We start from the raw sequence: 25,794 nt of genomic DNA on the forward strand, positions 1-25,794 counted from the left end.
AAATAAAAAGTAGGCTTAATTTATGAAATGCATGTTATTTCTCTCTTCATAAACTTTTGTCTTCTCGTTTAATATCTAAGAATCTAAAAGTTAAAATATACAAAACCGTAATTTTGCCTGTAGTATTATATGGGTGTGAAACTTGGTCCCTTACATTGAAAGAGGAACATAAATTGAGCGTATTTGAAAATAAGATCCTTAGGAAAATATTTGGACCTAAAAGGGATGAGGAGACAGGTGAGTGGAGAAGGTTACATAATTTAGAACTACATAATTTGTATTCATGTCCAGATATTATTAGAATAATTAAATCAAGAAGACTTAGGTGGGCAGGCCATGTGGCACGAATGGGAGAGGAAAGAGTAGTTTACAGGATTCTTGTTGGGAAACCAGATGGCAAGAGTACAGGATTCTTGTTGGGAAACCAGATTGTAAGAGACCTGTAGGAAGGCCAAGACGAAGATGGAGGGACAACGTTGAGATGGATCTAAAGGAGATCGGTAGGGATGGAAAAGAGTATATAGATCTTGCTCAAGATAGGGACAGATGGAAGGCCTGTGTTGCTGCATCCATGAACCTTCGGGTTTAAGAAGGCTAGAGAGTTAGTTAGTACAAAAGTTTTGTTTGCATCAGCACTTTAGGCCTGGTTCTCAATATTTTTCAGTCCTTGACCCATCTTGAACGATATTACACTTCATGGGACCCATAAGCATGAGCACCGGGGGAATTACTTGCAGGGGTGTGCACCCAGTTTGTAATAATATTTTTGCTAACATCGAGTAATTTAAGAAACCATCTTTTACGCTTGCTTGAACAAATTACACATACTTCAGTCTAGAAGTGTAAATATGTATTTTTAAAAGACTAATTCATTCTAGTCTAACACCTTACTGATGATGTTAATGATGACAGTGGACACAGCTCGGGGGAGCGCATACACACACACACACAGGCAGTCGGATATATCAAGCAACCCCTTTAGTCGACATGCATGTGAGACGCGGATAATTATGAACTCACTGCTGCGACCAAAAGAAAACGACTGATATCCGATTCCCTTGAGAGAGGGAGATGCCGGTAATAGCAATGGTAGAGGGTGAATAACAGAAATATAGAGTTTAGAGTACGTACAACACGCGTTGATTTTAAATTGTTAAAATAATATATCTTACTAATTTAAATTTAATTGGTTTTAAGACACAGTAAATAAATTTTCAAGCCCGACTTCGCAACCCACTGAAATTCCCCCTTACCTTAAATTCTTACTAAAATAAAGTTAAAATGAAGGATGTAAAAAGCCTCTTGGGAAAATATAAAGTGTAAGGTTGTGATGGGCCTACACAAGACCAAAACAACACACTAAGAAGTAAGAATATACTAAAAGCTTCCTCACAGACAGTGGAAGAGACCAGCTCTTCTCAAGAAGCTAAGTACATTTGATAAAACACTGTTGTCATCACCAGAAAAAAGTAAAAATTATCGTCGTATTTCTCATGTGAAACATTTATGCAAAAATTCAAGATAACTCCTTCCTACAGCAGGCTTGTACCTAGAATTTTTTTTGAGTGGGTGGTCAGATCCGAAAATGTTGAACAGAAGAAGATCCGAAAAGCTGTTGGATTAATCATGTTAGGTTATTTTAGGTTGTTTTTCTGACACTTTTGGCTAATTGCGATGCTGAGTATGAGTGATGATGTGATGAAATTGATAAAGGAACATCCATGCCCAGGTCGGGATTCGAACCCAGAACCCATGGCGTCGTTGCACGCTGTGATAAATACTCCATCACGGTGGTCGGCGAAATGCTGTTGGAGTATTAGATGTCACAACCAATGTTATGCTACTATTGCATCTAGTGCTAAGTGTACACCCAATGGCAAAAGTAATATGTCCATTCCTATTTTCATTCAATGTGTTTACCACAGTGTGATGGTAATGAGTTGAAATAGAAACGCCTCTCAGCAGATGTCGTTTGCTTCACTCAACAGAATTCCATCTCTTAGATCAACAGAAGGTGAAGAATAAAAACAATGAAAATAATGATTAGAGCCCGGAAGTTCAGGCATTTATTTTCGTTAAAATAGGCAGGCAAAAAGGCATTTATAATGTGGTAAATAGGCACTAAAAATGAAAAAAAAGGCAAAATAAACCGAAAAAAGGCACATTTAGAAGTCGCTTACTTTTATCTATAATTTCTGGCAAAATGTTAAAATCTACATTGGGAAGAGCATTTCAATTTTCTCCGTCTTGATTGCACATAACTACAAGGTGCTTTTTAAGTTCTCAACATTCATTGATAGTCGTCTGTCAGAGAGAATATTTTTCATAATAGAAAATGAAGGGCCAGGGGGAAAAACGATGAATGTTCATTTGAGACGATTTGCCAGGAAATGAAAAACAAGTATTTCTATTCATATATACGTGAATATATAACCAACAAGAATAATGCATTTTTCAGGCACTTCTCACCGTTTCCCAACCAAGGCCGTTCTCATTCTTATAGTACAGATTCAGAGCTATCAGATGGCGCTGCGATCTCAAAATGGGCGAAAAATCGACATTCATCGTTTTCCCCCCTGGGTTTTCAAATGATCTTTCTACTTCGACAGAAGTTATTGGAGCATACATATAACAAGCTAATGTAGCTGGACTCATTTTGGTAACAGCATTTTCACCTTTTAGAATATCATATTTCATGGATGCTATAATTGTAATTGTCTCTGGCAATGCACCATAATATGCAAAAGTAAACTTGAATAGCACAGGAGTTTTTTCACTTCACGAATTGAAGCCGCTTCATTTTCTGGAAGAGCATCGATCACCTCACTGATTTTTTGAAGGTGGTTAGCATAATATATAGCTGCTGATATCCAGGTTCCCTATCTCGTCAAGACTGGTTGCTGAGGTAAAATAAGCTCAATCGCAACTTCCTGAAATTTTCGGGTTCGAGAGGGAGATTTCAGAAATATTTTCTTTGTGTTCGAAATCAACCTGTCCACTTCAGCAGTCAATCATGCACAAGAAATATTAACCGAAAGGCAATATCCTGACTCAGCATGAAATACTTTTTTCTCACACTTTTCTCCTTCAGCAATGTTGAAACATGCGTGAGTTCAATATTACTATACTTAAATAAGGCGAAAATTATTCACATAATAAACGGAAGAAAAATAAATGCAAACAACGTTTTTTGGGAGAAAAATAATTTATATACACATTTTTTTAAAAAAAATGTCAAATTTCATTGAAAAAGCCAAAAAAAGGCATTATAATTAAAAATAGGCAGTGGGGTCCCAAACAGGCAAAATGAAAAGGTTTCCAAAATATTCGAAACAACATAAGAAACGTATATCCGGAAAATTTTATCAATATATGCAGTAGATAAAAAGAGGCATTTTGCCAAACTTCCGGGCTCTAATAATGATGAACAATTTGCCTATTATCATCTTTACTATTGGCTGTGCCATTGCAGAGTTTCAATGTTGTGGTCCAAAGTAACAGGAAAAATTAACAACTCAATGATAGACCCTCTCTACCCCGATCTCGACAATCATCAACACAGTCACTTACAGACAAATTCTGTCACATGGCGTAGAGCTTGGTGCTTTTTCTAAAGCTTCTTTACATTCAATTCTCAGATGAATTGTACTGTGTTTTGCAAATAAACATTGTTTCAATTTTTTAAAAAATCTTATACAAGCACCAAAAGCAGTGATATTTTTGTGGTTAGAAACTAATATATTTATAAATTATATAAGACATATTTTAAATGTGAGTTAATAAAAAAAACATATTCGCAACACAGCTGCAGTTTGAAGAAAATTGAGATGTCTCGTAGACTTGCATCAATGGTTACAAAATAAAAATTACTCAGTGTTGCAGATTGAAAACAATAAATAAATAAAATACTTATTTTTACTTACGTTCAGTGAGTATGCGTTGAGTAATTGACAATGTTTCAGGGACCACTGTCCCCTTCTTCAGGTTGGTTTATCGGCTTCACGGTTGCCCATGAAGCTTCATCAATACAACGTATTGACTGAATGTAAGTAAAAATAAGTATTTTATTTAATTTATTGTTTATCAAGTGAGTAAGTTGTACGTAACCTGAAAAATGAAGACTGAAAACTTGTGGAGGCTGCCTCTCTTCCCAACCATCCCATTCATACATGCAAGGGTGTTCGAAATCTAAATTCGTGCAGAATCTGAAAAATCGTTAATGATATTTTCGTAGGTTTTTATATCTTCACGTTACAATATTTCATAGTTCGAGGGGGGACATGGCACCAATGGCTCCTCCGCTGGGTATGGGCCTGTCCTACAGCTTCCTTTTCGTCAGTAATGTATTATGATGTATTCCTGGAGATTTTGTATCAATTCACATTGAAGTTTAATTTATAAAGGATGGATGGGGGCCTCGCATTTTAATCTTGCCCAGGGCCTCGCGATATGTTGCTAGGCCACTGACATCATTAGCATGTTATTTGTGAAACTAATAGATTTTCAGTTTTCTTTGTTAGTACACATATGAAGGTATGACATACTCAAATGTCAATACAATTCACATAGTGCTGGTATTCTTTGCAGGTAGTTTCATACAAAGTTATTTTTTCTGTGAAAAGCAATGTGTTGAGAAGGATTTTTCCTGAAAACCAGTTCTCGTGGTGGTCATATGCACACTAATTGCTTGAAATATGCAGGCATTCACCACAAAAGATCCACCCTTGACGTCATGTGACCCCCATCTATTTTTTTAAAAAAACAACAATTTACATGAAATTTTGGAATTTGGGTGTATCCCACAAGGTTCTTAATAGGCACACATGGAAGAAAACAGTTGTTCTCATAGTACAAACATGTATGTACAATCCACCAAAGATTTGAAGTTACATAATAAGGTGGTGGTAGTAAATAAAATATTTCGTAGTAATTAGAAAAAAGTAAACAGTCTCAATCTGAGAAGTATTGTTCCTATGGTCGCTAATTGGTTGAAATTTGCACAGAATGTCCATGAATGAACCACCTTCAAATTCATGAGGTCCTCATCTCTATATATGGAGAAAAGATCCTGAAAAAATGAGTTTTTTGAAAAATCTTTTCTGCCAGGCTGCTAATAGCCACATGAAAGAAACACAGTCGGCTCTCATACTGTGAACGTGTACCTGCAAAAAGTTTACAATTTTTTTTTTTTTTCGGAATTTTGTTTCAAAATATTGGTGTGCGGCCCACACAATGTCAAAGCACTTTTTTATTGTGATTCCCTGCAAATCTCAAGCAGTTAGTGTACATAGGAACAATCAATCAAGCAGTTAGTGTACATAGGAACAATGAAACTACTGAATTTCCCCCAAACAATTGATGCAATGCTTTTTCATGGGAACTTTGCGAAACCTTATTGATGTAGGGAATAAATTACCTTGCCCAGCAACTGTGAAATTAAAATCCAAAATTTTGTAATTTTTTCTAGTGTAATTAACATAAATTTAAATATATACAAGCTGTATCCTGAACATTTGTTTCTCTAATTTTTGGGCCAAAAATATATTTTTTGAATGTTGGAAATCTCTCTTTGTACCTGGATGCTTTACATTTTATGAATTATATCAGGAATACGTTTGTCACAAGGTAGACACGTTACCCCAAGAAACATCTTAACAGATATGAGGTTGCCCGACATGCACATTTGACAACACTCCACAGTGACAAGGTACGAGGTCGTCCGGTGCACCGTAATTTCTTCAAAAGAACACCCAGTACAAACTAACTTTTAACTGTAAATCGGATACCTAGGCACAAACCTGCCTGGCAGTCCAATTTTTTACAACATCCGTTACGAGAGATCTGTCCTCGGATCCGAGCTGACCGAAGTGAAACAGCCTCTCACTTCGAAGTCACAGTTCCAACAGCCGACCTCCGCCACTCTCATCTGGGAGTTTATGTACAATTGGTTGGCATCTGTTGCCAACGGCCCTTCATTCAAAAGTTTTAATTTTTTAATGGCTAAGAATGCCTGCCTTTTCCTGGATGTTCGAGACACGAAGAAAGAACAGAGTGCTACATGGTTTCTAGAATTTTGTAGGTTTGGTGCGTATTACTCACAATTCCAGAATATAAAAAAGACGTTAAAAACTGTACTTACGTATGCGAGTATGTTGTTCCTACTTTTCTTTTCGTAGAACGACGTTTCGGAGATTAACTATCCCCTTCTTCAGGTTTGTAGTTTTTTCATACGAACCTGAAGAAGGGGATAGTTAATCTCCGAAACGTCATTCTACGAAAAGAAAAACAGGAACAACATACTCGCATACGTAAGTACAGTTTTTAACGTCTTTTTTATACATGGTTTCTATACAGGGAATACACAAACCTAAAAAAATGCATAATAAATTGAGTTACACTTATCACACATACATATTTATATACACGTATTTACCTAATTGATATTGTCATATTAGTAAAATATGATAGTAAAGAAAAAACACTGTTGCCCTGTTACATGGTGCAGGGTATCAAGCTGCAGCCACTTCATATACTCACTTCTCCTCTCACTACTTACGCAGAGACTTGTTTTCGTACAGTCACTCCAGAGACTCCTGGGATAGAGTGTAGAGTGGGCAGATGTAAAGACACCCAAAGTAGAAGTAGAATTGCTTGTACAGGGTTCGCTCTGATTGTAATGGAAACAGGGAATTTTGACAAGGCCTCCAAAAACCATCAAAAGTCAGGGAAAATCAAGTGTTTTGTTCATTTGCCAGAATTTTTTCCCCTTTAAACAGCTTCTTCAAGTGAAATATTCTAAAAAAAATCTCCATAATTTACTTTTGTTCGTTTATTTGTGAACATGATTTTCTTCATTGGCTAGTGTAGTTTAACATTAAAAATGTGTTATGAGTGTGGCTCGGAAGTTGATGATCTAAAGAATCTAAAAAATGACCTTAAAAATTATTAACAAAAGGTAAAAAAAAATGACCTAAAATCATTTTCGTTTGTAAAATGAAAGCTTAAGTTTTTCATAAATTACAACAGACTAGGTGATTAATTGTTTTATACTACTGAAGCAAAGGGAAATAATCAATTATGTGTTAATGTAGTTGTCTTTATTTTTACTTCAAGGTTTTTCTGTGTAAGGCATTCCCCTCCTTTCAGAGTGGGCTTTGCACGATACAGTAGTCGGTCAGCATCTGGAAAATACAGTTGTGTTTTGTGTGCATCAGATTATAATTTTATGATATTGTGACTAAAACCAAAGATTAAAGCAATTATAGTGGCCAGCAAGGGAACCTCAAAGTAGTTTAGTGCTGGAGGCAGGCCCATAGCCAGGAATTCTTTGCAGGGGGGCGAAGTCAATCCTAGAGGGGGCAAATTTTTAATATATTGTGTCACATTGGCAGATATAGCAGGGTACACAAAGGCATTTGCCCCATCCCCAAAAGAGATATGTAACAGAAAAGGGATGATATCTTGAAACTGGAATGAAAAAAAAAAACCTTCGAGCAACATCAAATAGCAATATTTTGATATGACCTTTCCAGATTGCTAAAGAATATAAATAGGCTAATAGGGACTGTATCTACTTGATATTTACAGGTCAATAATGTTAATAGGTGATTAATATGTACCAACAGATTTGGACCTCTCTGCAGAACTGATTAAGGGACCCCTTTATAAATCAGGCTTCATAATGATTCCCTCTAGTTTCCAGTATGAAAGATTTTTATGCACAAAGGAATCTAACGACAATCCAACAACACCATTGTGTTGTTATGCAAGAAAAATTGAATTAATTAAATAATAATGGTTGCATATTATCTACACTTGATGAATTGTATAGAAATTTGTAATACTTTTTTTGTACTTGCTAAAACATTAAAACATGGGTCCCTTAGTCCACCACGGAATCTATTTCCTTCAAAGGAGAGACTCTTGCATCACTACAGACAATGTTTGTCTACTGGTTACGTTAACCATTTTGCAAAATATTGTGTGAATTGTATTACATTATAGTTGAAATGCATGTTTTGACACCTGACAAACAAATAGGAATCCCTTGATTGATCAGTGAGTTCTTGGATTACAGTGTCATCATTAATATTTCATATTAAGTTTCATAGCAAGAAATTGTTTTAATAGGGTGCAAATAATTTTACAGGGCGCCATGGCATTCTCCTTTACATTTTCTTTCATATAGATCGCTTAGCTCCCAGGGTCGACTCCCGCCACCCCATAGCTATGGCTCTGAACTTGGACTATAAGAATAGAAGGGAATGCGAGCGAAGCGAGCAAGAAAATTTTAAGAAATGTATTTTTATTTGTATAAAATTTTAAATCGAGGGGGGCAATTGCCCCTCTGTCCCCCTTGCAAGTGCCCTTTGCCATCTGGAGAAAAATGCAAGGAACAAGTAAAAACTAATTCTATCGTGAGTATCCAATTGTCCTGCTATTCTTAGATTCTCCTAGTCTTGTCCATTCCCCTAGAATGGATTTCCGTCCAAGGTCGGGGGGGGGGGGGGGGGGCAATTCCCCCTGCTCCCTGTGGTTGCTGCACTGTTTATGAGTGTATCTTCATCAATTTCACGTCATCACTCATTGTTGCGATTAGCTATGTGGCAGAAAAGCAAAGGAAAGTAACAAAAATCAAATATCCAATCCCTCTCTCTACCACATGAATCACAATTACCAAAAGGTAGACTTGGGAAACAAAAGTTTAAACAGTTACAAGTTCATAGCAACACATCCAAGAAAAACTTCTGAACACATTTGGCACCTTTAATATAAGACTACTCAAAATGTCACAACTGTTCTAGATACTGAAAATTGCGAAATCATTTCCCGAAGTTTGAATCTGGAAGGGAATCTTCCCCCCAATCCTGACACGACATTATATGGAATCCCATACACCCTAATAATGATTGATTGATTTGGTGTTTTAAGTCCACTTTATGCACAGTAAGGCTAATCGGGACTGGACCTACAATTTAAAGTGGGATCCGAACCACTATGTGCCTCCACCGGGTATCGAACCTGGGACCCCTTGATTACAGGGCGACGACGCTACCACTGTGCCATCGGGGAGGCTAATATATTGTTATGTTGCTAGAGTAACACCTCGTAATTGTAAAGATTAGTGAGAATTCTAGGTAGGAATGTGTTCTGCATTTTTCACAGGGGGGGCAAGGGCGGCTCTCAGGGGGGGGGCAGTTGTCCCCCTGCTCCCCCTCTAGCTACGGGCCTGGCTGGAGGATATATAAATGTACCACAATTAATTATTTAATCCATTGCCAAACATTTCAGTTAAAAATAATGTTCTCGATTTCCATTTACTGTATTTTTGAATAATGGCGAACTTGCTAAAAAGACTATGTCAGGAAATTTAAATACGTAAATTATGCTGGCAAATGCATGTCAAATTCACGAAAGAACATCGGAGAACAAAAGTAAACCTCAAAAATGAAGAAAAATTCAATAAAGATGGGAAAAAGTGACCTAAAAGCCAAAAAGGGCCGAGAAATAAAAAGTGCAAAATAAAACGTTTTTTGGTTGTAACTTATGAGAATGGAGTGATATCAGGTTTAGCATTTTTTACAAGGCACAGAAACAAAAATATGATTTTTCATAAACTTCCAAGCCCTAGTTACCAGCATGTCAGATCATGAAAGAATGGTCCTGTAATTTATTTTAAAATAAACTAAAACTTTTTTTTGTTCTTCCTTTAGGAAACGGGTGATGCTCAAGATGATTAATTTCTTCCATATCAGGAGAACCATTTACTGTGTGCTCTCGTTGTGCTTCCTTTATGGAATAGTGCAGCTGCTGTGGCTGCGGTACGGAGAAAATCTTCTCGACGACACAGATAGGCTGACTGTGTTGTAAGTATACGCTGATGTATCGTCTCGATTTGAAGCCTACGATTGGTTTCTCACGGCTTCCTTTCCTAACACTGCCTCTTGATTTACTTATTTGCATTTTTACTTCAAAAGGTATGAATGAATTGAAATGATTGGGTGCATCAGCACCAAAGGTATGTTAGGTAAAAATATCTGTTTGTATGTGTGGATGTACTTTATGGGTTCTGGGTTCCCTTCTTGGTGGAGGTGCAATTCTGTGGTCCCTAGTGCAATTTGAACTGTAAGTAAGGTTCAAAAACAGTAGGCAAATAGGCTTGAAATATTATGTAAATAGGTATTAAAATAAAAAGGCATCAAAATAGTAAACGTGGATTTGTAATTTCAAGTTGTTCAAGGTGATTGATTCATTTTTGATGCCATGAAGGTAAGGGAGAGATTGTTTTTCTAACAACCAAGAGAGAGAAAATAGTTGTTATGTTTCATCTTTTCCGGGGGTCCATAAATTATTTAGATACTTCATAAGATGTATATTGTTCAGTGTAAAATGTTGATACACTTTTAATTTCTTAAATTGCAATTGTTATTATTATTTTTTTTTTAATTTTGGGCTGTAAGGGTGACACTTCCACATAGTACACCCAAATGTCAACCTCACTTCCATGTAGTACACCCTGACTGCAATTTCCAGACCAACGAGGCTCTGGCATCTGGACCTTCGACCAGTATAATCCTCTGTGGGGCTGTGTGTGTGTCGATGTGTTTGTACTTGTGTGTGCTGACTGCCTCTTTACTGCCTCAGCTTTTAACCAAACTATGAATATTGTAGTCTCCGATATTACAGTTATGTTGTTAGTTATATTTTATTTCAAGTAATGGGCTGGACCCTGTATCATGTAACAGGTGCAAAATAGCCTAAGTGTTGACACACCCACAATTATCAGTTCAATCAATTTTTGTTATTTTTTTTGGAAACTACCTTGAAAGTCAAGAATTGTACTTAGAATTTTATCTGTGTCATTGAGTAGCCAACCTGTCCTGTTGTTGGGGTGAGCTACTAAAGTTTATCCTTGGAGGAAAATAGAACACTTCAGTACAACTGGCAAATGGCCTGGCGTAAAGACTGTCATGCATGACGAGCTTCGTCGCCGACTTTAGGGATGTTACACACCAAAGTAGCAAACTTAATGATATTGCGGACCTTTGTGGCAGAGTGGATAGCACATTGTGCTACGACACCAGGAGTCCCGGGTTTGAATCCTGTCCTGTGCATGGGTGTTCTTTGTGAGTGTCCCTTCAGCAGTTTCATTGTGACATTGCTTATCCTCATCTTTGTGATTAGCCAAAAGTGGCAGAAATCAAGAGTAAAATAAACCAAATCAAGTGTTAATAATATTATCAGTGTTGGCCAGTAGCTGCTCAGAAAACCTTTTGGCAAAATTGAATGGTAATTGCTTAAAACAGAATTTTCATATTAAATGGAACACAAATCATCAACACCATTCTGAGTTAAATTCTGAAATCAAAATTATAAGAAAATGAAGATTTTGTGGTACATGAAAAAGTACTAAATCCATTTCCATGCATATGATAAGAGTAATAATTAACACTAGTTAACACTGATACCATGTTTCAACTGGTTTTACTTTGAGTATTGCTTATTTAAACATTGTATATTATACCTAAATTCGGAAACAAAGTAAGAATGAATAGCAGTGTATCAGTGTTACAAACGATTAACGAGCAGCATCCTGTTTAAAAAAAATTGCTTGATTCATTGTGTTTAAAGTGGAAACCGAACCACTATGTGCCTCCACTGGGTATCGAACCTGGGACCCCTTGATTAATTAAATAATAGTGTACATATCCAGTGGGTAGAAAATAATTATCCCTGTTTTTTCTTGTATGTACGCATTGCTTGCATTGTAGAATTATTTTCCTGTAGTTTACGGTTATTACAAGCATAAGAAAACAGTTTTTCGTTGTGACGTTTCAGGAGAACACACACACCCTTCATCAGATATTAATTTTTATTTTGACTTGTTTTTTTTTTCTTCCCCAAAATGAAAATAAATGTCTGATGAAGGGAGTGTGTGTTCTCCTGAAACATCACAACGAAAAACTGTTTTCTTATGCTTGTAATAACCGTAAACTACAGGAAAATAATTATGGTATGTGTCTTTCATAACCAGAAAGTGGATAGGTTGAAGGCAGAGTGGAAACCCCCCCCCCGCCCCTCCAGATTGCACTCTGGTGTTGACTTCATTATTCACATATTCTCCGTGGTGACTTGAAGCTCAGAAGAATGATGAAATGTAACTTGTTTCAATTTTACACCATTAAAACTTATTGACTCTTGGGTATACTAACACAATTTTCCTACGGTATATGACCTTTTTGCATGTTGTCCTGTCTAGTTGTAAATAATTGGGAAAGTATTTCAAGTTTGGCCTAGTGGAAGATTTGCATGGAGGGTATGACAAAGTGGTGACATGTGAATGTGGTGTAACATAATTAATACCATCATTCCCATCAGAATGTAAAATTTTCTGATGTCAGGAATGTAATACATTTCAACATCAATGTTTTACACATTCTGATGATTTTTCAATATTTATTGGTGGTGATATTTTCCCTTCCCTTACCATGCACCAAACATGCATGGTATGACAATGATGAAGTACCTATGAACATAAGTGCAGTCAGCTGACAGAAGTAATGTATTTAACACAGGAGGACAACCCCGCTGGTGCAGTAGTAATACTCTTGCCTTGAAATCAAGGGGCTTATTCCCTCGCAAGGTTACATTGTACAGTGGCATGCAATGGGGGCCTCCCTGAAGACATTATAGTAACATCATTGCCTTGTAATCAAGGGGTCTCGGGTTCGATACCTGGTGGAGACACATAGTGGTTCGATCCCAATTTAAATGCTAGGCCCAGTTCCGATTAGCCTTACTGTGCATAAAGTGGACTTAAACACAAACTCAAGTGGCATCCAATGTTAATTAGACACTATCCGTTGTCTAGTGTTTTCAACTATACTTATTCTACCACTACATTTCGAGAGGGCACCTCTTCTCTTGTCCTCAGGTGAAATTTCTTTTGCCAGTGGTGGAAATCGAACTTACGACAGACCTGTGATTTTACTACAAGTCCTATGCAGTAACCAACTTCTCCATGGCACCCCCACAGGCAAAAATGAATTGTTCACCTGATGATGAGAGAAGAGATGCTTTTTTGAAACTTAGTGTTAAAATAAGTTTAGTTTAGCTCCTTCCCTGTGGCGACCTTGAAGGGAAGTGCATCCAAAAAGAAATCATCTATATATAGATGCAACCGCAAATTTGCTTCAATGTTATTTTTTATTTTTTAAAAAAAGGTCTTTCCACAAAATGAGGCTAAGGTAAACAATCTATATATAGACTCTGCTGCAAATAAACATTCCATACTAGGTTAGGTAAAAAGTAAAGTTCCCCCTGCATACAGCACCATACTATGAAGGCACATTTAGGGTATTTGGGGGTAGGGCCACGTGACATGCTCTATCTCGGGAATATTGGAGGTGATGTTATCAGCACTATGCTCCTGCTGCCTTCACCATCCAGGGTTGTCCTCAGGTATCCATTTATTTGAGGCTGGGTGAGGCTCAGAGCCGCTTTATGCATGGACAAGGCCAGTAAAATTCCGACCTTAGAACACCCACCCAAAGAATCGAACCTGGTCTCCCAAATAGCAGTCAGACACTACGAACTAGACCACACGGCTATAAGTCCATTTTGCAAGAAAATATTTTTCAGAAATTGACAAAGCATCAACAATGAATTGTTTGATTGCCAATAGCCCACATAGACTTCTGGGGTCTAAAAAAATGACTTGCTGCAATACAACAACCGTTAATTTTGAAATACCATCTATATGCAAAAAAAGGCCCATTTTTAGAGTTTGTATATATAGCTCCACCGCAGTTAATGGGTTAAAGCACTAGATAATAGATAATGCCCAATTAACATTACATGCTAATAGGCAGCCATTGTCACTAACATTTGGAGATTGTTGTACAATTGTTTGGACCCCACCTTATGTCCAGTACCAATTATCCTATCTGAGCATAATGTGTGTGGGCACAGAAGAAAGTAAGAAATCATAAAGCATATGTTGGAGGAGCCTCCAATCAGCACCATGCTCCATTTGCCTCAACCAGGTTTGCCCCCAGGTAACTGTTGATTAAAGGCTGGGTGACCCTCAGAGTCACTTTACACATAAATGTTATCAGAAGAATTCCAGCCACAGATCGCCCAGCATGGAAATCAAATCTATATCTCTTGAGTGTCAATCAGGCACTCGTTGACATGGCTGGTTCCCAAGGAATACATTAAGTTGTCTGGCATGATTCCTTCAACCCCCACCGACCTCCGTGGCAGAGTGGTTAGCAGAACGTGCTACCATGCCAGGTGTCCCACGTTCAAATCCCAGCCTGGGCATGGGTGTTCTTTGTTCGATCCCCGGCCGGTTCAAATCCGGGAACTTTTCTAACGGTGGAAGTGGCCCCGGCGCCCACCCAGCGTCGAATAACATGGGTACCTGGGGGAAACCCTGGGAAGTAAAGACGGTCAGGGGCATGATGCTGATCACATCACCCCCACTCACGACCAGATCAAGAAAGTGTGGGGCGTTACCCCCACACCCCCTATATGCCTTCATGGCATGGTGCTATGCACAGGGGAACACTTTACCTTTACCTTTACTTTTTTTTTTTTTCAAGTGTTGCAATTTTTGTGTTGTATTTGTGAAGGCAATTTATAAATATTGCCATATTTGATTCTTGGTGACTGTTCTTTATAGCTCTGTAAATATGCATTGTTGGTCAAATTTGAATAGCACCAGGTGTACTACTCATCATGATTATATCCAGTGTAATTTTATTTATGTCCTGGGTGTCTATTAAAATCCATTCACAATACTTATTCCTTCACCTATTACTTTTACTAATTTTTTACTGCACTTTTAAGAGTCAATTAGTTTCTTACTAATCCATTGACTAGTATGATATGCATGCAGAACTAATTACCTCACTAATTTTATATTATTTTTATGCTTTATTTTCAAGTTTTTTTTTGTTCAGTGAACTAATTCCTAACCAAATATTGACACATTCTGTTCTTAACATCTTATTACAGGAAGCAGATATCATCAAATGTTAATGCCTTACAGGTTCCAAATGTGACGTAAGTTTTTGTTCATTAACAATGCATTGAAATGTTTCTTGGCGTATGTTTGTTTGCTGTCTGTATTTATGTATATGTAACTGTCTGTTTCTGTATGTGTTAGGCATCTTGTTTATTTTGCGGGAATGCCCCAGTATTTAACTCTCAAATGGCAAGACCCTTTTCTATACGTTGGCCCCAACTTCAGGGTTGATTTCATTGCAAACTTGAAGTTACACAGTGCTCAAACTAAATTTTCATTTCTTGAAAATGATAAATCTTACCTTCTTTTGTTCAGCAAAGGACTGGCTATAAAGACATGCTCATGAAATGCTCACATGTTTCTGTAAATAGAAGAAGAAGGAGGAGGAATAAAAAGAAATGCCTCTGCCACCACTCAGACAATGCTAATGCACAAGGTTTAGAAAGTATGATAATCACATGTCATGCTTAGAGGCACATATTTTTGGTAAATAAAAAGCAAAATTTCCGTATGAGAACAATAAAATTTCAAGTTCAAAAGTGGAAAATAAAATAAAATAAAATTTTGGTGTTACTGAAAAATCGGATCAAAAGCAGTATATAAAATTACATTTTGGTTTTAAAATTTTGAATATATTCCTAAATTTGATTTTAAAACTGCACTTATTATACAAAATAAACATATCCTTTCTAAAAGCACAATTATGTAATTACCAGAGTATTAAGTTTATTCCTGTATAAATTAGTCCACTTTTGCTTCTCAAATATTTACAGCAGAATTAGTAAATTTTTCTTGAATTGCAGAACTATCAGGATAATTCAGACTTCCAGAAAGTGTTGCATTGGTAAATAAACTCTCAATTTTGTGTTTAGGAGTCTATTTCACATTTTGCAGTTCATGTTGCATTATTTTGTGACAATACAGCGTAGGAAAATGCACCTCACACCTTTCAAAAACATGAAGAATGAACATTACAGCATGTTATTTCACATATCTTGTTTTCATCAAAAATGAAATATGCATGCCTCTAAGTATGGTACATCCTGCCAGTATAGGGTTAACTGAATTATTGGAGTGAATTAACAGATCTGTACTATTTCTAGAAACTATTTTTATTTGGGTAGATTAATGTGTTTGCTGTAGTACTTCAATTTACACTGCCACTACATTATAATCATTAGACATTTATTGTTATTAGGGCAATCTATTTTTCATGCTCACGTGGAAAGTTGAAACGTGAGATTAGGCACTGTAATGCTGATATGGGGAAGTTTTCTACAATTCGCTGTGTTGTCGCATTCATCCTGCTGTGGTAGACTTAAAGTGTCCTGTTGAAGCATAACTTTGTTGAAAATATCTAGTTTCAAATGATCACACAGTGATATCCTAAATTCTGAGAAATTATGTGGCTTGGTTAATTATAATTTGGAAATATTGAGAATTTCTTCCATGTCTACAATGTAATTACGATTAATCGGTGTTCTCACATCCTTCCCCAGGCTATCTAAATGTCCTGCATTGTTGAGGTGGGCGGGCACAGTATAACTTTCTTCATTTAATGTAAAGAGATAATAAATAAAAGTAAGAAAAGTTTAGTGCTTCACCAAGAAAGTCAACAGTAGCAAACAGTTCAGTTGAAACATAACCTATTGGTGTTACAGCTGAACCTGTTTATACAGGTGGTAGGGACCAATAGTTAACCCTAGCTTACCCGTGCCATACGAGAAACTTACTTACCTGAGGGGGAGGGCTCACAGGTCCACACTTTCTTCATCATTCAAATTCAGGAAACCATTTTATCGAATCACTGCTTCCTTTGTTGATTATACGGGTCTGAAGTTATTTATTAATTATAATAATTACAAACATGACCCTCATTAATAAGAAATAATAACCAATTATTACCATATGCATGTATTACCATTCACTTTTATTAATGCATTTTTGACTGCTGAGGTTCAGTTGTTTAATAATTATAATAATTACAATAATTACCAAGCAATTGTACACTCTCACTGGCAGGAGTGTCTCGAATAACATGTATTCAAAGATGGCACCTGATAGACCCACCTAGTAAAGTTTGCCTCCTATCTACTTTACATTTATGTTTTTACGAACAAAATTAGTACAAATATTGAGAGCATCCTAGGTAACAATGTAATTTATTTTCAATTTTTGATAAAAATTTTCACGGTTGAAACATCAAAAAAATAGAGATGGTGGAAGCTAGGGTTAACCACCGCAGGGAATTCTTCCGAAAATGAATAAAGCTTTAGGTAGATAATTTTTAATTTAATTTGTAACTCAAGTCACCTAAAGATATGTACAAACCCAGCCACCACCTGTAGCACAGCTAGTATGAAATTAAACAACCTGATCTGACTAATCAAATAAATAAACAAAGCTGTTTCTTGCAATGCAACTCGTTGACTACAGCCATCTAATGGAATTTTTAACTGGGCATTGATGATAACCATTGCCCTTGCTGAATTTTGCATCTAATGCAAACTATAATGTGCATAGCCACCATTCCACATTAAGAAAAATAATGGTTTTTGTACTTACCAGGATTGACAAAACACATTTTTTTCAAACAAACTTTGCAATTGTAGATATTTTGTGTAAATATATTATCATCTTTTTTAAATGTATTTTGAACAATGTATTAGCATGCTGGATTTGAAATCTTAAAGTTTATATATTGGCATGCTAAAGCATTTTCAGTTACCTGGGAATATATTGAAAATACCTGGGGAAGTTATTTTTTCTGGCAAGAAAAGTGGGCAGTCTGAAATATGTGTTTAACATTTATGAAGAAACACATTTCTATTTTTCAGTTCAAAAACATTAACAAAACATCACCTCACTTTACTTGCAGTTACCGCGTTGAGGTGAATTCTAAAAAAATAGTGTAATTGACAGGCCAGTGTACTTGTAAGACTATTCTTATGCTTTTCGCTGACTTTCTGTGAAAGTGCATGTTATGCCTTGTGAACATTAAAGCACTTTTTTTTTTTTGCAAGTGAGAAATGATGCATAGAATGTGTGTAGATAGGACTTGCAAAAATTCCAAAGAGGCATTTTTAGTTTCTCTCATAATTGCCCTAATGTTTTCTTGACTGTAAATTCTTTTGAATTAAGCCATGTATGATTTAAATATATATTATAGAAACATTGAAAGTGCTGCAAGACAAAAGATTTATATGTAGGATAGTAGTGCTATTAAGAACTTGTGCCATGCATGCGAGATCTCCAATATATCTCTGTGTGTTTGTACTTTGAAGACTTGTTTGTGGTATTGGACAATAGCTAAGGTTTTACGAAAACCTTTTAGGTTTTTAGCAATGCACCGTTGATGAGCGTTGTGCCCCGTACCACATCATTGAGCTTTCAGAAAGGAAGTCTTAAGGTGACTTTTTTGGAAGGCACCGAAATGTCCACGTCTCTTTCATGTAGTACACTGTGGACTGCATCTTGCACGGTAACGAGGCTCTGGTGTCTCGTTCCTGCCTTCTGTTGTGTTTTTGTGATTGTCCTATCATCATGTCATCATTCATTCTCATCTTCACTGTTAGTCAAAAGTAGCAGAAAAATGAAGTAAAGTAAACCAAATGAATCAATCAACCATAATGGAAATATTAAAGATATACTGAAAGGTGGTAAAATAACTGATAACAACACTGACCATTAGAAAAATCAAATTGTAATCACATGTTAGTCTCACGTTCTATAATTCCTGGCAACTTCACTATACATGGGTGGTAGTAATTGAAAGTGCAGATCTCTGTATATACAACTGTGATTTAGTTTACACACGTGCTTATTTACAGTATAATACATGCAGGGGGTGGACAGATTAATGGAAACACACTGTTAAGGGAAGGGTAATTTGTTCTGAGGTGGCAGCACTGAAGCGTCATTAATTGCAATGATTATTTGTTATCACCATGTTTACCCATTGCATGTAGTGCCTGAATCAGTGCAGTATATACTTTTGTGTGCAACGGTTCCAAGGTAAAGCTGTAAAATGGGAGACCTATCGTTTCCAAAGGGGGCAGATTGTTGGAGTGCGTTTAGCTGGTGCATCAAGAACGAAGACTGCCAATTTATTTGGTGTAGCAAAGGTGTTATGACAGCATACATCATGGCAAGATAACATCAACGAAGAGAAATACTGGACGAAAGCTTATCCTAGGTGAGAGGTATCGCCGAGCATTAAAAAGGATTGTTACAAAGAACCGTAGAACTACAGCAGCAAAAGTGACAGCAGAACTCGATGAACATCTGGATGATCCTGTTTCACAAGAACAGTCTGATGGGAGCTTCATAAACTGAACATTGGAAGTAGGCCTGCCATTACTAAACCTCTGATTACTGTCACCAATGCCAGCAGACGATAAAAGTGGTGCCATGAGCACCTGTGGCTGGAAAAAGGTAATATGGTCAGATGGAGTCTTCTTTCTCATTGTTCCCAACAACAGGGCGTGTGCATGTGTGGCAAACGCCTAAAGAGGCATACTTTCCAGACTGGTTACATCCTACGTTAGACATGGAGGCAGATCTGTGATGGTTTGGGTGGCCATCTCTTGGTATTCTGTTGGCCCCATCATTCCTCTGCAAGGTAATATTATGGGCAGTAAGAGCATGGAAAATTTAGGTGACCAGGTGCATCCTGTGACACAGCTGTTGTTCCCTAACAAGGATGCAATCTTTCATGATGATAATGTGCTTATTCACACTGCCAGAGCTGTTCAGTCTTGGTTTACAGAACATGAAGATGAACTTCAACACCTTTCCTGGCCAACGCAATCACCGGACCTCAACATTATTGAACCACCATGTTCGGTTTTAGAGGATCGAATATGATGCAAATTTCCTTCACCTTCATCTCTGCGACAACTGGGTGATGTGCTTCTGGAAGAATAATATAATATTCCACTGGAGACTATTCAGGGATTGTACGAGTTGATTCCATGACGAATCCAAGCTGTCCTTAAGGCTAAAGGTTGTCCCCCGCCGTATTTAGAGGGTACAAGTGTTTCCATTAATCTGTCCACCCACTGTATATTGAAGCATATTTATAATTATTCTGAGCAAATTCAATAGCTTTTGGAGAGTCTTCGTAACACAGTAGTAGAACATTGGCAGGGAATGCCAAAGACACAGGTTCAATTCCTGGTTCAACGACAGTTTTCATGTAACTTTTCAGTCAGCTATATCCAGAACTGGGGCTCCTGCGTAGCCAAATGGTTAGCAGTCCCAGATTCATTTCCAGTGGGAGCCCCCATAAAATTTCGTTGTTGACCCAGCATTGTGAGGGCTGTTGTTGCTAAGGAACTGTTAACACTTTTTTTGTATATTTGCATAACCACCATTCCACATTAAGAAAAAAATATTAAGTACTTATGAGTGGTTCTTGTCCAAAATGTCATTGTTCTGACCCCATTTGCAGGTCCTTTTGTTTTACCTTTTAATCGATTTGGTGAGTGTTTAAACTACTTAGAAAATATGAGGAAGGTGCTTAAAAGGGGCAGGGTGAAGCATCATAAATTCGGAACAAGTTTATTTTTCACATATTCTGAAAATTTGTAAATTTCTGCAATGTTAAAATACAGAGGTTGTTCGCTTTATATCCGACCATTGTCGATTCGGTGTTGCCACCTGGCGTATCATGCTGGAATTATGGTCTGCTGGCGGGAGCAGTGTTGTGTCTGACCTTGTAGGTGTGTGAGTGTTTCTAGTGAATGTTATCAAATGGCGCCGAAAATCAACCGGTATTGCGAGGGTTACGTAATGGCCCTTTTCCATGCTAAATTTTTATATGTATGCATTGTGAAACAGTGTCGGGAGAATGGGTTAACACTCGGGGTGACTACTGCGAAAGCTATTGTGGCCCATTACACACAACAGGCTCTCCTTGCGAAACATTCACCCACGAAAACCACCAGGAGAAGGGCTGCAAGCAAAGTGTCACCCGTAGTGCTAAGGGGGATCCGTGGATTGGCGTGCCAAGAAAATCCCCCGACTCAACTTGATATGGCCCACAGATTTCACCTCGCACCGTCAACTGTGAACAAAACAATTCGCAAGTGCCTCAGGTTGAAGTGTGTGCGGAAGGCCCGTGTACACCACCTTCTACCGCGTCACATTACCGAACGTAAGACGAACTGCAGGAAACTATGTGAAAAGTACCTGGCGGGTTCCAAATGGAAGAAAGTTGTCACAATGGATGAATCATATGTCCATCTCACTGCTGGTGGACACATTCACATACCGTGACATTGACGGCAAGGGGCTGAGCAACTTTGTTCGTCAGTGCAGGGAAAGTTTCCCTTGTGGCTTTATGGTTGTGACGGGATTCGGATATGAGGGTAAGTTTATGATACGCAAGGTGGACAAAAATGTGAAGGTGAATGCCAGATGCTTCCAAGACTCCATTCTGACACCTATCTATCAGAGAGACATCCCACAATTGTATGGAATGGACGCGAACCAGGTGATGATCCATATGGACAAGGCTTCGAGTCATACCGCCAGAATATCACTACGTTTTTATCAGGAAATGGCAGAGGAATTAGGAATTCGTGTCATTTTGTTTGAAAACATTCCTGTGAAAAGCCCAGATACCAGCCCAATGGATTTTTGCACATTTGGACTGTTGAAACGTCTTCAACATCGCCGCCCACACACCCTGGATGGTCTATGGAACGCTTGCAGGGAGGAGTGTGACAGAATTCCCATGCCTGTCCTTCGCCGGAGCTTGCTGCAATGGCAACTGCGATGCTGGGCAATAGTCCACAATGCTGGGGGTCCAATAGAACATGATCGGTGGCGGCGGCACGGTATCTCTTAAGGTGAGTACCCGTCAAAAATGGTCGGATATAAAGCGAACAACCTTCTGTAATGGTAGCATTATCTGTAGGCTTTAGTAAGAGTATTTAGTGTCAGCTCTGCCCTAATTTATGATCAATTGTTTTATTGTGATTTTTTTTTGTACAAAAGGAAAATTAATATACATTCTCTTATTCAATAGGTATGGTGGTCAGGCATGCAGGCACCCACAGTTAGAAATTAAAAATCCTGACATAATGAAGTTCATAAAAGATAGTCCACCCATTGACTGTGGAAACCAGCTTGATTGGGTGGAAATCTCGGGAGGAGTGGCTAAAATAAGAGATGAAGCCAAGATATTGCATGGAGATATAGAGTGCTCCTTTGCAGGTGAGCATGTGGGTTAGTTTAATGAATAAAGGATGTAATCTTGAAAAATACAGTGTGTGACATGTACATAAGTACTCAGACTTTTAAACTATTATATACCATTGGGGTGCAAGGGGATGACCCTTTGTGAAGGCACCCAAATGTCAACCTTCCTGGACTGCATTTGGCAGATTAGCGAGGCTCTGGCATCTGGACTTACAGCCAATAGAATCCTCTGTGAAACTTGTTTGTATTCTGTCCATGTGTGTTTGTGATTTGTCCCTTCATCCAGTTTATCCAGATTAGCCTAAAGTGGCAGAAAGCAAAGTAAAATAAAACAAATCATTCAATCAATCATATTCTACACAGTTTGATATTAGTGGCAATTCCGATTTTTTTAAAAACCAATTGCACAGTTTCAGCGTTGCTTTATGGAACAGTTTTTCTTGTATGTAAGCATTGCTTGCATCGTAGAATTATTTCTCTTGTATCTTATGGTTGTTACAAGCATAAAAAACCAGTTTTTATTGCCACATTTCAAGAGAACACACACTCCCTTCATCAGACATTTATTTTTAGTTTGATTAAAGGTGCAGTTATAACAATGGCTCTCAGAAGCATTGTGTGAATCTTGATTTGATGTTTTCGGAATGTATGTACCTCTCTCCCCCATAGATGTATAATTTTTCTTGTATGTACGTATTGCTTGCATTATAACCATTGTTATACTTTATCTTTAATGAAACTATAAATAAATGTCTGATGATGGAACCGTGTGTTCTCCTGAAATGTCACAATAAAAACAGTTTTTTTTATGCTTGTAACAACCGTAGGCTACAAGAGAAATAATTTAAGGAACAAGTAATTACTTTTTGTTTTTGTCTTTCCAGATATTGTAAGGGTCTCTGATAAGTTGATTAAAAATGGACCAACCACAGTGACTCATACGGACTATGAATTGCAAGACAGTGACTTTGTACGAGTAACATGTAAAGGAAATGGTGCAAAGTAAGTTCATTTTCAATTGTCACTGTCATAGTCTGTCTGTCTTTATTATAGCTTTTGCTAGAATTTGGCCAGTGTGTATGCATCCTCAGGAAATATATGTATGTCCCATTCAGGATGGCTGGGAGCATGCACTTGCATCTAGCTTTATACTGGCCTTTGTGAAGCAAGGTGTGCAAGTAAGAAATCTCACTCCATAATTGTATAGCTAGGTGCAAGTGCAAAATCCCACTTTCATGCACTAGGGTTTGCAATTCTAATCATGCTTTGCAGGATTTTCATTGAGAAATAATCTCATTTATGCATAGGCAAGTAATAAATATTAGTGATGGTTGGATATGAAGTTTTTGCCAATATCAATAAAGTACAGATATAAAAGTTTATGATACCAATAACCAAGTTATACCAATCCATTGTAAAATTAAAGATATTCCTTGATACCCTATGTATCCAGGTGCATACAATTATTTTACTTTAAAAAAAAATTAATAACATATTGGTTACGTGCGTTGTTACTCACTAACTAAAAAAATACCTATTTAGACAATCACTTTATAAAACTAGGGTATATATTATAAGTCATGCACCGTGGCCTTGCAGTTTGAGGCACAAGCTTTGGGCTCTAGCTATGGGATGCATGCAGGTTGAAGTCTCCTGGGGGAAGCGTAACAACTTTTCTCCTGAGATTTTGGCGTGTGTATGGGACTGGTGGCCATTCACCATCGTGAGGAAATTGGGGAGCTACTATCATAACCTACAACAATGACGGAGTTCATCGTACTGACAACATGTCATCCTGTAATTGGTTGAATGATGGCCTCTGGTAGGAGGGAGGTCGGCAGTCTGTAGGTAGACACGAACTGTTACACCTCACGAGCTGTTACACCACGGTTTAGTTTTAATATAAATCATAAGTTTATTATTAATAATAATGGAATGGTAAAATTTTGCACTAAATTTCAGCTTTTTTATAGAACCTCTTCCAGGTGGACTCTCATGTTAATGACAACTCGTCATCACAAGTCCTCTCCCAATCCCTGGAAGTTCAAGACAATGTTCGCTGTATGCGGGCAAGCCCAGTCTTCCATAAATCATTGGGTTTCAATGGGAAGTCTGCTTGCTAACTACTGTGGAAGGAATCACCCCCGTTTTTACCTTCTGCTGCAGCGTCAATCTTCCCTGCCATATTGCACAAACTACAGCCGGGAATGGGGTGGGATGCCTCTGCATTACATCGTTATGGACTGCGATGTGTTGAACCATGCATGAACCAAGCCCCGTTCCATGAAAATATTGTACTCCAACATCCAACAGTATGAAAAGTATATGCCATTTTCAATGTATGACATTTCATGCCCCACCCTCCTTATGATATGTCAGATTGAAAAAAAAATCAATTAATTTACTAATCAACTAATGCACCTATCTGGATACCAATATAGTACTCTAAAATGCCAGGAGTCCTGGGTTTGAATCCAGGTCTGTGCATGGGTGTTCTTTGTGAGTGTTCATTCATCAATTTCATCATATTATCGCTCATCCTCATCTTCTCGGCAAAAGTGGCAGAAAAGCAAAGTGAAATAAACCAAATCAATCAATCAATGAACAATAAAGTACTGATTAATCTGAATTATTCCTCAAATGTGCTCATGTTCAATCTTCTAGGATTCTGTACTACTTGTATCATTACTGCAGGTGGAAGACTGTGATGGCTGGCATCCGGCGTGATCCAGAAATCCTGGAAAGAACAGGATGGGGCAAAGTCCCAGCTGATGGACTTCACCTCAATGTGTTGATTTGGGGATTTGATTCTCTTTCTCGCAACATGTTCATCAGGAAACTGCCTCAATCTTTCGACTATCTTAAGAACCACTTAAAGGCAATCGTGCTGGAAGGATACAATATAGTGGGAGATGGAACTCCACAAGCGTTGATTCCAATTCTCACAGGTTAGTATTTTTTGTCTTAACATTTATGTATATTTTTGTATCCACTTTAGCATACAGGATGTCCAATAAGTCAGGAGCCATCAGATCACAAAATCTTTATTTTGTAACATACTTGGGCAATGATACTTCCACTCTGCTAGAATTTTTTATCACATCTGCTGGTGTTCACTGAGATTCCTCCATGATGCATTCCAGATGAGGGAAAATGCTGAAATTTTACCCCGTACAGTCAAGTTTAAAGACATGTTGATTCAACTGACCCGTTACAAATTTAATTCACTTTACTTTTATATTCTACTGCATACATGGGACACTTTTATACTATACTGTTGTGTTGACCATTTGGTTTACATTCCACAAAATAAAATACACGAATGTGATGATTGACAATCTGAGTAAACATATCTTGAACTTGACTGTACTTCACGGCTTGGAAGTGGCCCCAAAAATAAAAATTCTAGAGGGAGTAAGATCAACCCCATCTTGACCATTGTTACACATTTCTTTCAGGTTTGTCTTAATGTATTGTCCTTCCACCTTTGCCTTCACCTTCCTGCAGGTCTATTACCTCAATGTAATTTTGCTCACATTCAAAAACACAGATTAAGC

At 37.6% G+C, this 25,794-nt stretch overlaps 1 protein-coding gene across 4 annotated transcripts in view; it reads left to right on the top strand.

The window, feature by feature from the left end:
• The window catches only part of LOC145994020 (uncharacterized), a 92,559-nt gene that overhangs the window by 19,354 nt on the left and 47,411 nt on the right, over positions 1-25,794 (top strand). For 3 of the 4 annotated variants that reach the window (XR_014442311.1, XR_014442312.1, XM_083130097.1), the window contains exons 3-7: positions 9,714-9,866; positions 15,022-15,069; positions 22,065-22,252; positions 23,122-23,239; positions 24,932-25,185. Coding sequence is in view for 1 of the 4 variants with exons in the window: in XM_083130097.1 (XP_082986223.1) it covers positions 9,714-9,866; positions 15,022-15,069; positions 22,065-22,252; positions 23,122-23,239; positions 24,932-25,185 (761 nt within the window). In the remaining 3 variants the exon portion in view is untranslated. The remainder of the gene's footprint in view (positions 1-9,713; positions 9,867-15,021; positions 15,070-22,064; positions 22,253-23,121; positions 23,240-24,931; positions 25,186-25,794) is intronic. The other variant, XR_014442313.1, reaches the window with a different exon arrangement.

This window comes from Lepisma saccharinum, chromosome 10 (assembly GCF_977018435.1).
Source record: "Lepisma saccharinum chromosome 10, izLepSacc3.1, whole genome shotgun sequence".
Taxonomy (NCBI): domain Eukaryota; kingdom Metazoa; phylum Arthropoda; class Insecta; order Zygentoma; family Lepismatidae; genus Lepisma; species Lepisma saccharinum.